We start from the raw sequence: 14,979 nt of genomic DNA, 5'->3' as shown, positions 1-14,979 counted from the left end.
TATAAGTTATGGTGGTCATTGCAAACATAATTTATGAATACATTTTGTACTGAAATTTGGAGTTCAATTGCAATTAAAAAATTCATTACTCTCCTTTCTTTGCTTCTCTCCCCTTTCAAATCAAAATCTGCTGGAACAAAACTTGTACCTGTATTCTAACGAGAGCTTTTTTAGGAAATGAAGTAAGAATTTGGCAAGTTTTTTAAATAATGTTATCATACATGAATTGTAGAATTCGATAGTTGTAGGCAAATTTATACTTATATAGTAAACTTCTTAAAGTTTACTATTTTTTTCTTAATACGCCAACTTTGAAATCATACTAATTCTTATTCAACATCTATTAAAAAAAATGAAGCATCAAAAATAACAGCATTGTTATACTTTCTTCACTATAACCGTTTCTGATGAAAATAATTCAAAATTCAAATCAAACTTGATCAACGTAGAAAAAATTGACGAAAAATGAGAAATTTTTTAATAAACACAAAAACTCAAATATCTCGGAAACTGTTGATTTTCGGTTATCAATAAATATGGCTCAATCCACAGCAAATGAGTGATACTAACACCTCCTTCCAAGGTTCACGTCTAATTTGGAAACATCCTGTATACAGGGGGCGTACTTTTAAAAGTGCAAAACTTGAAGGGGAGATCATACCTCAAGTTATTTGCAACAAAAAATTTCATATAAAACATTCTTCAATTTAACATATAATTACACATATACGGAAATATTACTGATTTGAATTAATTTTATTTCTATTTTCTGTTGTAACTAGTGTACTTCACTAAATAAAGACTAAAGAGATATCATTATTATTATTATTTTTTGTTTTCACGGAATATTTCAAGTTTTTCTATAAAATCAATTATACATATTTCATCAATTATTATGTAATTTATACGTTACTTATCAAACAGGATAAAGGTTTTTACAAAAATTAAGTGATGGTTTCACATAACAACTTATTTGACAATTCTGGCACGAGCCTAGCTACGCAAACTTTCTTTTTTATTATTTTGTTTAAGTAGTAGGCTATGCCTACTCCCATCTACTTGAAACTTTCCTCTACTCAAACAAAAAATAAAAAAGAAAGTTCGAATTTGCGTAGCTAGACTAGATATTTTTGTAGAGTGTGATACATTGTTGAATTCTAAGTTTTCTTCTATACAAACTCATAAGGAGAACCAATATGGCATCAATAAGAAAAAAAAATTGACTATCGCGTCTCTGGAACAATGGACAACAGAAAAAATCGGACGAAACCAATAGAATAGAATATATTGGATAATGGCTACAAACGAAATTTCGTGAAGAAACAGAAACAAATGAGTTATACAGAAAAAAAGAAAATCTCGATTTTTAGTTTTTTCGTGATATGTCGGGAACCATTGGAGATATTTTGGATCTGTTAACACCAACACACTAATCCCTAAATAACGCAACTTTTTTGTAATTTAAGCCACCCTGAATTTCTAACGATTTTCGATATCCCTGTAGTGCTCCTCTAAATAGTTCTAACCCTGTATAATGCAAATGGTAACTGGCGCAATTCTCCAAATGTTCTGTGTGCTAAAAAGAACGTGAAAAGAGCGATAAAATAGCTCTCGCTAATTGCAAGAAATTCATTAGACATATCCAAAGATTCATTACTGCTGCATTGAATATGTAAGATATTATTTTTCAATTAATGATTTAAAACTCCATAATAGTTTCAAATGATAAACTGTTATTATTATTTGTGCTGCATGGGAAAACTATGCGAAATATCCTTTTTTTACGAAACTTACAAATTCATTACACTGATTTGACCAATTGCATTTTATTTGGAGTCAATTTGAAATTGACAACTGCCAATTTGATTTTGCTTTTGTCCATTTGAAGTAGGCTAGTTCCAATATGATTTTGATTATTGTCAGTAATATCTCTAAGACTCTGGAACTCACCCAGTATATTTCAGCAGTCTAAATTGAATTACGAAACTCAATCGCAAGTGCCATATGCACTATGTGAAAATGGTGGAAACTAGATAAGACTTCAATTTTCCGTCGATTTCACATACAGGGGTAAATGAACCGAAAATTCAATAGGGTGTTTCCTTTGAACTCTAGGGAGAGCTATGAATAATTTACCTTTGTTCAATGAAACTGAAAAGATTTATCAACTCAATATTTAAATCCAAATGCACAATAAAAGTCATTAAAATTGTGATTTCAAATTGAAATTATCTAAAAACTGTTATGTATCCACGAGCTCACACTGAAAAGGAAACAGCGGTCTTTCGGGTAGAGAAATTGAGAATAGAGAAATTAAGATTTTGAAAATGGTTTGGACCAGTGGCGTAGCATGCCCCAGAGGGGCTCAGTATCAAATTGTGTTGAATAGCCCAAATAAAAGGTAGTTTTTCATAAAAGAAACGAAAAATGCACGAATTTAATTTAAATAACTCTATTTATAATTCAAAATTGTTACTTATATTCTATGCTACTTACTAGGAGCTATAATAATGGAAATAATTCAAATGAAAGGTTCTAGCCATCAAATCTTCCATAGCTAAAGACGATTTGAACTATTTTAGTTTTTCTGCCTCTATAGACAATAATGGCAAGCCAATGACAAGAATGGGATATCAGATTTTGTCTACCTCCTCTGATCAGGGCCGTCGCTAGGGGGTAGGCAGGGGAGGCGACCGCCTAGGGCGGCAAAATTCTGGGGCGGCATTTCAATATTGATCAACAAAAATCATATGTGTAGAAATTCAAAGTAAGAAATGAGATTTAAATCGGTTAGAAACAACACGAAAATATACAGACAATTTAATCAACATTTTAAACTATCAAAGGTGCCGCATTATACACAACAACTCATAAATATCCAGATGTCGTGTAAACCCTCTCACAGCTGTTTACTGTTTACGAGATATTGATGCTAAAAAACACATGTACTAATCAGGCGTGTTGCCTTCTCTTTGGTACACTGCTCAATTTTATTGCTTTATTAGGGTAGCCGGTGGAGGATATTTTTCTCTACAATTCTTCAACCAGAATGCCTATTCCCAGATGAATGCAAAATTTACGAGAAACGTTTCCATTTCATCATTTCCATCTCATCCTTCCTAAGAAATACATATCTGAGAAGTTTATTTTATTTTATACCACGTTCCATTATATAACAATATTATTTGATCGTACTGTATGTGCAAAGTGGGTGTTATATTCTGAATTTTTCGATTTGCCTTTGGATTTAAGGATTTCAAAGTAGATCACTGAAGGTAAGTTCTATAATTTTTTATTTTCCTTATTATTATCATTTTTCTGCACTGGGAAGTACCTACGTTCGAAGCGTCGGATGATGAGATAGACTTAATAGAAAAAACCATATTCATTTATTTCAAAATAGGTATAATGTTCCCAGAGAAATATGATTCGTGTTTCTTTCAGGTACGTTTCCGGGGTGGTAGTAGTGCGCCCCAAAACTGTCCAGGCGCCCCCTGGAGAAAAATTGGGGCGCTTAGATTCAGTTACGATATTCTACTTTATGAACAAAAATTCACATGTTCAAAATGTAAGGTGCCGAAAGAGAAAACAAAAATTTCAAGATAATATTTTTCTAAAACGTTCTCATACTTCCCTCGCCCGGAACTTTCAATTGCCCCTTGAAGAACTTTATCTTAATTAAATACTGAATCAGGGCCCGCTCTGGAGGCAATAATGTATTCCTATTATTGTTCCTTACCAATCCTAAAACGATTTTCATTTTTTGTACAAGTTTGAACTTGTTGGTTTTGTTTATATTTTTTCTATGTTATTATAATTAAAATTTTACAAACTGTCGCCTTCAACTTTTTCATATTTCGGTAGAAGACCCCGATAACCCAAAATAATTTTTTTGCATTCTGCAGAGTTGACTGTTAGGGCGGCATATTGGGTATTTGCCTAGGGCGGCAATTTGGCTAGCGACGGCCCTGCCTCTGATTCAAAAGTTGTAGTGCTAACAACGGCGGCCCTAGGCATAAATTTTGGGGGGGTCGTCGTTATGGGCTTCAAGGTTTTTGATGGGACCATTTCACCGTGTCTATTTGAAACGCATATTGAGTGTTAGGTGCTTCCATTTGGGGGGGGGGGGTGGTCATGACCCCTTTGACCCCCCTCCTAGGGCCGCGCTTGAGTGCTAAAACATTTAAATTTGCCCACCCTGTAAAAGCAAATGGTTTTCGTTTCGAAGTACTCTGGAAATCAAATTGACTGCATTTCAATATTATTATTTTTTATACATGTTGTGTTCCGGTGTTTCATTTTGTTGTGGCATTATTAAATTAGTTTAGTGCAGTTCTTAACTTTCTAGACAATTTTTTGGGAATAATTTCACATTTCATGTTCAATGACGAGATATTTCAGTGTTGTTTATGTGAATAAATGACATTTTTCAAACTTTGTCCAATTTCAAAAATTCATAAAAAAAAGAATGTTAGATGTGACAACTTTGAGTTATACCTCGTATTGAAGCTGAATTTATGCTCTTTCTGGAAATCTAACGAACGATTTTAAATTCGAAATACATATTGTTATGTTTAACCTGAATAATTCAAATGAGGAATAATGAGTCCGGTCCTGGAATATTGAAATAATTAATATCTCTCTGACTCGACCCTGACATATGTCCGTTACATTCCAAGTTTCAATAAATTACGCCGATGTGTTTGGTTTTGATGATAGTTTCATTATTTCCATGAATATATGCAAACTCACCCTGTAGCTTTATGAGGAAAGGCAGAAATTAATTTTAAATACAAACACCCAGAGCCATCGCTAGCCAAACAGCCGCCCTAAGCAGAGACCCAATTTGCCGCCCTAACTGAAGCTAATTCTGCAATTCTGCAGTGTATGTATTAAACATTAATTTCTGCCTTTCCTCATAAAGCTCCTAAACTCCTAAAAATTAAATTAAAAATGAATCGAGGTTCAGAGCCAACATTAGCGTTTCTGCCGCCTCGGCAAAAATACAAGTTGGCACCCTAGCAGGGACGGATTGGTGAATTTGTGTTCATAGATTTACCCCCGGTTTTTCAAAGGTTAATCAACTTAAATATCAACTTAAAAACTCACAATTCTGTGGTCAAGCGTCGTTTTGGGTTTCGAAACGCATTTTAAGGCAAATTCAGGTTCGATAGCCTCGCACATAGATTAGTTTAATATTACACTAAAAAACATTTCAGAAACCCAAATGGATTTGACATCGCTGTTAAATTGAATGTTGGATTAGTCGAACAAAGATTTGATCAGTCTTTCAGAAACCGGGGGATAATGTTGAAACTTCACACTTTTTTTATGAAAAGTATTTTAGGAAAGAAAAAATGTATTTTAAGTGTAATTATTTTTTATGAATTCGAATTTAAATCGAATAGATGATTTAGGAAACGTGCAATGTAATAAACAATAAACGTCCCCAACTGAATTCTTATGAATAAATGATGAAATATAAGAATCGAATGCAGGTTTCAGATTTTTCTGCTGAGTTTCCAAGAAAGCTATAACTTAATTAACATGCAGATATTTTTTCATATACATAGGTATACCTTTGTAGTAATTACACCCACATGTAGAACTTTTTCCTCACTATCATGTCCATTGAATGATGTGTAGTTATTAGTCGAATAAGATATTAGTTTATTTATTTTCACTGAAACACAAACAGGACAAAAGTCCCAGAGGCAGTGTTCAATCAGTTAAAAATAAAACCTTAATTATACATGTAATTTACCTATGAACTAAACAAACAAAAAACAAAGAAAAATATCACATGTAAGATACAATAATCAAGTCTACATAGAATCATCAGGAAAAACCAAAAACAAAAGTCGACGCTTCCGATGTTTTTTGAAAGTTGTCAGCGAACTTAATTTCAATTTCAACTTGTCTTGAAGATAGGGGGAGGAGAAATAAATGGCTAAATCGAAATCACTCTTGCGGCTAACACCAGTTGCTTCTGTACCTCCTTCGAAGCCACAACCATGCAAAGAGCTCAGAAACGATTAGAAAAAATTCTCTCGAATCACAGTTCTATCGGTCAAAATGATTTCAAAAGATTGCAAGTAGTAAAAAGGATTAAGTCGACAAAAAAGAATTCATATTTTTGGGAGGTTGTCTGTTTCTTTGTGTCTGCAACTATTTATGTTTTATGGATGATAATTTCAACGGATGGGAAAAATGTGAGTTTTTGATTTTTTATCACAAAAATTTTGTTTCGAAGGATTTTTCGAATTTCTAAGAATTTCCGCCCAGCCTCGGTGAAAATTCTGGATAATTTTGTCAAAGAACCTTAATTAGTTTATCGATATCAATCTCTTGAATCATGCAAGGAAAACAATTTTCAAATTTCCTCTGAGTTTTTGGAATCTGAAGGGCCAACAAACTATGGTTTATACTTTATAACTTACTCCTTCTTGCGAAATAACTGAACACGTATGCACGAAAAGATTATATCTGAGAAAATTTTCATTTTAATACCTAAAATTTGAGAAAGTCAACTTTGAAATCAAAAAGATTTTGTTGCTAAAAACTTTTAAACTTCATAGATCATCTTCTTGAGATGATATGATTGTAGTGGCGGATAATTTGCGAATAAAAGTTATTTAATAATCTAACACCCTGTATATTCAAATTGGGTACCTACTCGTAAACGTAAAATTTTGAGGTTCTCAAAAATTCACGTTTTACTTATGGGTTGATTCCATAGGAATTTCAGCTCCTTCGAATATAATTGTGCGTTGCGTATGCGTAATTTAGAATATCTAGGTGGATAGTGCGTAGAGGGCTAATTTTAGTAGTGAACGTGAACAACGAATCATAGTAAATCACCTCGTATTTCACCAACTAGCATAGAATTTTTAATTTGATTTTTATGGCCAACAAAATTGGCATAGTGAGCAAAACACATTTTTTAAAAAACGTTCAGTTGCTTCGAAATTAACATAAAATATATCAAAATCAGTATATTCGTTCAATATTTGGTTACTCGAAGGCAGAATGTTATTTGAAGGAGATATATTGAACATATCAATACAGAACAAATCATAACCAATATTACGCAATCTCACATCTGGTACCTACTTTAAATTAATGAATAAATGAATGAATTAAATGAATCATATTTATCGCTATGCTAAGAAATTTGTGTTTGTTGCTCGTTTAAAATTATGGTTGAAAGTAATGAGTGGAGAAAATTCAATAGAACCAATGCAGAAAGTCACTTATGAGTGCTGCATAGTGGTATTGCTGGTATAAATATCAATAGGTATCTGAGAATAAGGACAATCTCATTCTGAAACCATTTTATTCCTGGAATATTACACCTCATTATTTATGATTTAATAATTCAAAATTAAATTTTCCAGTGCCTTCTTGAGTCATCATCATCATTCACTGAACTATTTCGGCCAGTAGAAAGCTGCGATATATGCCAAGATATCGACGAAATCGAGAAAATTCACAATGTCTCTGCAGATGATTTCGAAAAGGAATACGTTCGAACTTCTAAGCCTGTCGTGGTGAAAGATGCTACAGGAACGTGGAAAGCGATGCAGGTCTTCAGCTTCGAGTTTTTCAAGGACTTGTACAGCTCGATGGGAGATGATGACGATCCGACCTGTCAGTTTTTTCCTTACAAAACAGAGTTTAAATCTTTGACGGAAACCTTGAGTATGAGCCCAGATAGGGCCAGCATGAAAGTTGGTGAAAAGCCTTGGTATGTTGGCTGGAGTAACTGCTTCAAGAGAGGCAGCGATATTCTGAGAAATTTCTACGATAAACCTTATTTCCTATCCAATCTTTCGGAATCTATTAATCTGAGTTGGATTTTCATGGGGACCCCCGGCAAGGGTGCACCTCTTCACGTGAGTAAATCGATAGATAGTATAAAGGTAACGTATATACAGGGTTAGAACTATTCAGAGGGGCACTACAGGGATATCGAAAAGAAATACTGGGTGGCTTAAATTACAAAAAAGTTGCGTTATGAGTGTGTTGGTCTGAACAGACCTAAAATATCTCCAATGGTTCCCGAGATATCTCGAAAAAACTAACAATCGGGATTTTCTTTTTTCTGTATAACTCATTTGCTTCTGGAGATAACTTTACGAAATTCGGTTTGTAGCTAGTATCCAATATAGAGATTCTAATGGTGTCGTCAGATTTTTTCTGTTTTCCATTATTTCATATACGCGAACGCGATAGTCTATTTATTTAATAATTCTGGCTCCAACCTACTACGTAAATCATTTATCATGTTGTTATATCAATGTATTTTTAGAACCATTTCACTTGAAGAGTTCTGTCAGTGCATTTCAATAAATAATAATAATAACGTTTATTCACTTGTAAAAATAAAAAAAATACATTTTTGTACCATCATAGATTGAATAAACTCATCTGGGCTTCCTCTTTATTTCTTTGTTTAAGTAATATGCTGAAGCCAGAATTAAAAAATAACTTTGTTGACTGTTGTTATGTGAAACCACTACTTGGCGTTGTGTAGATGTAAATGTTTTTACAACGATTAAGTAATGGTTTCACATAACAACTGAATGAAGTAACAAATCATTTGACAATTCTGGCACCAGCCTAATTTAAACAAAAAAAAATAAAAAGGTAGCTATACTCGATATTTTTGTAGAGTGTGACACATTGTTGAATTCTTTTTTTTTTCTTTATAACCTCGTAAGGAGAGCCAATATAGCGTCCAAAAGAAAAAAATTGACTTTCGCGTCTCTGTATCAATGGAAAACAAATAAATAAGCTTTATGTAGCATTCGGCTATTGAAAACGATATAAATGTAATCCACTAACTCAATTAAATTCCTCATAAATATAACTTACTAAACATTTTTTGAATTATTTATAATTATTGCAATACATATTTGATATTTTCAGGTAGTTTATTGAAAAGAACCAATCCCCTGCTAAATGTGGATTTATTCATTGATGTAGTATTAACTTTCTCTATGTAAAAATCATCTCGACGTCATGTCCCTATAAATAGTTCTAACCCTGTATATTTGACTTCTGAATGAAACAATGAAAGGAAAAACACTGATGACAAAGGTCACATAGACGCTAGAAGAGCAGTTATTGGATCCAAAGCCACTTGAAATACAAGGTGCGTCGAAGGAAAATTTATACAATGTGGAAAAGCCAAATTTAATAAATTCATTATCAATTTAAAAAAATTGACAACATTTTGTCCTTTTCCTTTCACAATATAATATATCTCATTATATATTCAGTTGTTTGTCTTGAATTACAATTCCAATAATGACAAAACATCAATAACCAACCAAAATAAAAATTCAAAATAACAAAAACTGTACAAAAAGAGTGAACGGTTAACAAATTGAATAACTAAATTTTAACATAAAGACAAACTTACGTTTCGGAATTTTTGTATTTAATAACATAATTTTTTCTCATCAGTGGTTACAATGCAAATTATCATTTGCATTTGATTTCTCGTGGACTCAATAGAATGTTATTCTATTTTATATATCACAAAGTAAATGAGTTTATTTTCGAATTCAAATTACCATTTTCATTTATTTGATTGTAATAGTACTAATTTCTTACACTTATACGATTTTATAAGGAATTATTAACTTTTTTCAGGTAGATAATGTCGTGTATCCTTCTTGGCAAGCCCAGATAAGAGGAAGAAAGGAATGGTATTTAGCTCCACCACCTGAATGTGTCCTCAAATGTAAAGCACACTCCGTTTTGGTTGAGCCGGGTGATATAAGTAGGTAAGTTCTTTTTTTTTCGTTTTTTTTTGATTATCAAAGAGTATCACACAATATTCTTATATGTATATCGTTATGATTTTTGTTAATGTTGTCCATTTATTGGTGGATCAAGCAAGGCCTTAGCCATGGAGGGTCCGATGGAGTTCGGTATTGATATAAAATAAGAATCTGAAATAAAAAAGATATTCCCATTTGAAATTCCAAAGTTGACCTTTGCACCTCGACAAGGGGGCATTAAATGGAAGAGGATCTGGCATAAGTGTACTTTACCTTTTATTCATAACATTTTTTCGTAAGACGTTTCCTTTTCGAGATTCTTTTCTGATTCAACTTGAAAAAATCAACCGGTATACAGGGTGTTCCTAAATTCGGGGTACAAACGAAAAGATTCCTCAGATCATTTTGAGAAGTTTTATTTTCGAGATACAGGGTATTGAAGTTTGTTTTTTATTCGAGTGTTTTCTTATTCCACATGATATTTAAAATAAATTTGGCAAAAATATTCCAATTTAAAGTTTTCATCATATGATTTTCTATTCTATTCTATTCTTATTTGAATGCAAATCTACAGAGTGATATTTTTCTATAACAGTGGCTGCTCCTTTCCTCTAGAATTTTTTTTTTGGTAGACCACTGGTAGTTGGGAAAAATGTAGAAAGGAACTTTAGTCCAGTACTGCACTTTCTGGTTTCTTGTAGTTTTGTCGTATCTTTAGTAATCATCAGGAAAATCCAAATCATTATAAAGATCCAGTTACAAAGCTGTGATGAATAAATTAATTATAAGTTTTGATACTGATCATCTACCCAATCTGTAGTGCAGTTTTAACTATAAAGATTCGATAAACAGGTATAATCATCCCAAAAAAAAAGGATACCCTGTATCTAGAAAACAAAGCATTTGCGGGGCTATGTTTATAGGACTCTTTTCTTAGAATTAGCCAAGAAATATCTCCTTTTCCTTTATAGCTTCAATATAGGAACACCCTGTATAAATTATATTATTGTTTAATTATTAGTGTGTCACAAACCCCGCAATATTTTTCTAGAGCTCAAGTCATTTTCAATTATTTAATTGACTGTTTCAAAAGTCTAATCTTCTCCGGTGATTTTATAATTACTCTACGAACATTCCAGGATTTAAAATATAATGAATTCCCGAATATTTCATACTTTCAAAATATAATTGCAAGTTTTGGAATCCAAATGAAACACTCAATCTTTTTCAGTTGTGTTGGATACAAACAAATGGTATCATCAGACAACGATTCTTCCAGGAGATATAAGTATAACAATCGGAGCTGAGTTTGATTAAAATTAAATAGATAATATTCCAAGGAATGTAAACATAAGTATTCGATTTTGTACCTGTGTCTAAATATAAGAAATTACATTTATTTAGAAAGTGAAATTCTGCTATTTTCTTCGATCCTTTTTTCGAGTCTATCCTTTTATAAGAAGGAATCAGAGCATGGGCTTACCCAGCGAGGGGCAGGGGGGCAGCTGCTATCTTCAACCCCCTCCCCCTCCGGAAGCACACAAATTAATCGTTATTAAATTTTGTTGCTAGAATTCATAACAAACCTTGAAATAACCTATTTAATAATAATAAAGAAGAAATACTTACACTATTCAAAATTATGGAATTAGGGTAATTTATCGTTGTCGTCGTATTGTCGATCGAAATTATGTACAATTGTACTCAATTGTTTTCTATATAAAAACAAAAAAAATATATGACAAAAAAAAGAGATAATTATCATCGTATATCTCGCAACGATTTACACTGATCTAGAGCCAGCTAGCAACTAGGGATGGGCAAAAATATCGATATATCGAAATTTTTTCTTTTTTATTTTTCATGTTCATTGAGCTTAAGCTTAAGACACGAAACTTGGTAAATATTTTTTGTCAATAAAATTACACATTTCAAAAGTATGTGAAATATTTTTTGTTACAGCTTTTTTCTGGAAAAAAAATTTCCTTTTTGAAAGAACAAGGCTGAAAAATATTTACTAACATTTTTATCTCTACAAGTTTTTTCGAAAACTTGAGCATTTACGAGAAAAACATAAATATATTGCAAGCATTTGATTGAACAAGAGCCCACCAAATTATGATTCAACTATAGGCTAAGACTTCTACAACTAAAACAATAGTGAACAAATAATGAAGGAAAATCTGTCGAATATAGAGAATAGACAATACAATTATACTATTTGTTGAATTTTTTTTTATTAATCTTTGGAGGGGTATACCTAACTTTTCCGGGTGGAGGTTTTTCAAAAAATTTTATTCCAAATGCCCACCTTAATTTTCATCACAGAATTACCCCTTACATTTTTTCGGTGATATTCAGATATCAGATAGATTTTCGATATGCAGAATTTCAGTTTTGAAATTTTACAACAATATACTATAAAAGTATTTGATTTTCTGGTTCATATAATTACGTTGCACATGATATTATTATCTAGTCCCTCTACGTTTTCGAAAGGGGAGATTTCGAAAATGGAATAAAGAAACCCATCAGATAGATTTTCGATATGCAGAATTTCAGTTTTGAAATTTTACAACAATATACTATAAAAGTATTTGATTTTCTGGTTTATATAATTACGTTGCACATGATATTATTATCTAGTCCCTTTACGTTTCCGAAAGAGGAGATTTCGAAAATGGAATAAAGAAACCCTAGATTCTTCATGATGATGAAGAAACTTTTACACTATGGTTTATTATTTAGATACTCTCGGCAATATTAAATTTTCCAATAAGTGGTTTCGTTTTCATATTAAAAAGAATGGTTTATTTTAATGGAAATCAATATACCGGAATATATTTTCAATGAATAGAAAAAATAGTCACTTCTAAATAATAATTAAGCATAGATCAACGAAATTGAGTAGGTATAATTCAGATATTGAACTGTTCCAGCTGCTTTTAATTGATAGTTGATCTTGATTGAAACAAGTTCTATATTTTCTATGTTTTACTACCAAAAATATGGTATTAATAATTTGAGGGTATAATTATGAAATTGTTAATATATCACATTTTTGGTAGTTGAAATATAGCAAGTATGAACATTTTTTTGAGTGTTTCAGAATTAATTTATTTTAATTAGGTCATTAATGCTCATTAAATTGAGAAAATAATAAAATCAAAAAATAATAGATGACATCAACATTTGTCGAATTATGAAATTGTTAATATATCACATTTTTGGTAGTTGAAATATAGCAAGTATGAACATTTTTTTGAGTGTTTCAGAATTAATTTATTTTAATTAGGTCATTAATGCTCATTAAATTGAGAAAATAATAAAATCAAAAAATAATAGATGACATCAACATTTGTCGAATGTAATAACTAGAGGACGGATCATATTTGCTATGGATTGTGACGAAAACGTATGAAAAATAATAACTTTGGAATAACTGTTGAGCTTAGATAGTGTTAATCGAAACTTACTCCAGAGGGAATTCATTTTCATTTATATTGATGTTCATTAAATTAAAACAGAAAACTGAAATCCAAAAAATAATAGATGGCATTACTATCTGTCAAATGTAATGATTAGAGACCGAATTTATGCAATATAAAAACTTGAAATATGCAAGAAAATGCGCAAATTATGCATGAAAATTGTCAAAATATATTTTTTAAATTATATAGTATTTCTTTTATTATTATTAATATAATATGTAATTGAAAATTTTTTTTTACGACAACGTTTACTCATATCTGTAATGTGAGAAAGAAAGGTTTGACAACGAAAATTAAATTTAGAATTTACTCGAAATAAGCATTTTTTTGATTACCGATTCGATTGTTCTTACCTTTACCAGGGTGTTTCTAAATTGTAGGTACGCAGAAATATGAAACATTCCTTGAATAATTTCAAGAACAGAATGTCCTATACATGGCCCTGCAAACGCTTTGTTTTGGAGACACAGAGGGTGTTTCTTGTAGTCCTATTTTTGTGATGCTTATTACAGTTTATCAAATCTTTATTAATCTTCTCTACAGATTGGATGAATAAGTATTATAATTAATTATTTATTCATCACAGCTTACTTTGCCTTATAATAATTTCATTTTAATTCCTTTTTGATAGAATTCTGAAATTTTATTTTTTGGAAATATTGGGGATATTTACCCCCAGTACTCCCCATTTCTACGCCCTCGTGACTCTATTTATTCAATGAACAAAATTACCTAGAAATACCCAGAACTCAACATTGCTGAAGGTGTTTTCGTCTAAACTTAAAGAAAAGATAATTACGCTCTAATCGAATATACCCCTCATTTCTGATCATAATAAACATGCTCTTTAGTTAATGCATCGTTTTCTGCATCAATGGTTTTCATTTCTGAGAAAAGCTGTTCAAGTTTGAAACATTGTTAAATATAAATTATACTCTTAGTAGGTACCTTATTCGCTTTAGGTATGTTAAATTGTCATTTAGGAGTAGGAAATTATTTCTTCGTTAGGTAATCTCTAATTATATAGTTTGGGCTTTAAAAATAATGTAAATGAGCAATACAATTTGTAATCGTTGTCTTTCCAAAATATAAAAGCCATTTGCATTTTAGAGGCAACATCAGTTTGCATACATTTTTGCTCTCATAGAGTCTATAACTAATCTCGAGAGATCGAATTTACCTATAATTTTGAATTATTGTTATATTTTTTGAACCAATATCCAGCATGCCTAGAGGAAATATAGTTTTCGCCCAGGCAAAGGCATTAGAAAAAATGTATGGTGACAAGTGGGTAGACGCCAATGGTTTTCACCATACCAAGAAAAAAGAATCAAAAAAGGCGAAAAACTCAGAAGCAAGTGGCAATGGACAGGGACTGGAGAATATAAAAAATAAGTCGACTACATGAGAAAAATGCAATCTTTGAATAGGTATCTGTTAAATGAAGAATCATAAGAATTCTATCCTCTACAATATTATTTATGTGTTAACACGATTATTATTATTAGTATATTATTGATAAAAATACAGTGTAAAATTATAATATTTTTATTGTACATACATATAAAAAAAATAACAATTTATAGATAAACCAAGTATATTATTTGTTAAAGAATTGAGAGTAAAATTATGAAATTGTTACTTATTGTTCAATATATAACAAAGTGTAAATAAATCAAGATATATTATTTAGGAGA

The 14,979-nt window shown here is 31.3% G+C and overlaps 1 protein-coding gene across 1 annotated transcript; it reads left to right on the top strand.

Annotated features, from left to right (window-relative positions):
- Positions 1 to 5,882: 5,882 nt before the first annotated feature.
- Positions 5,883 to 11,436, top strand: LOC123671196. The gene is made up of 4 exons (XM_045604915.1): positions 5,883 to 6,212; positions 7,398 to 7,895; positions 9,661 to 9,790; positions 11,023 to 11,436. The coding sequence occupies exons 1-4, from the start codon at positions 6,015 to 6,017 to the stop codon at positions 11,106 to 11,108; spliced, it is 912 nt and encodes a 303-aa protein (XP_045460871.1). The 5' UTR covers positions 5,883 to 6,014; the 3' UTR covers positions 11,109 to 11,436.
- The last annotated feature ends 3,543 nt before the right edge of the window (positions 11,437 to 14,979 follow it).

Source organism: Harmonia axyridis, chromosome 1, assembly GCF_914767665.1.
Source record: "Harmonia axyridis chromosome 1, icHarAxyr1.1, whole genome shotgun sequence".
Taxonomy (NCBI): domain Eukaryota; kingdom Metazoa; phylum Arthropoda; class Insecta; order Coleoptera; family Coccinellidae; genus Harmonia; species Harmonia axyridis.
Note: the sequence above shows the minus strand (reverse complement) of the source record. Positions and strands in the feature narration are given on the sequence as shown.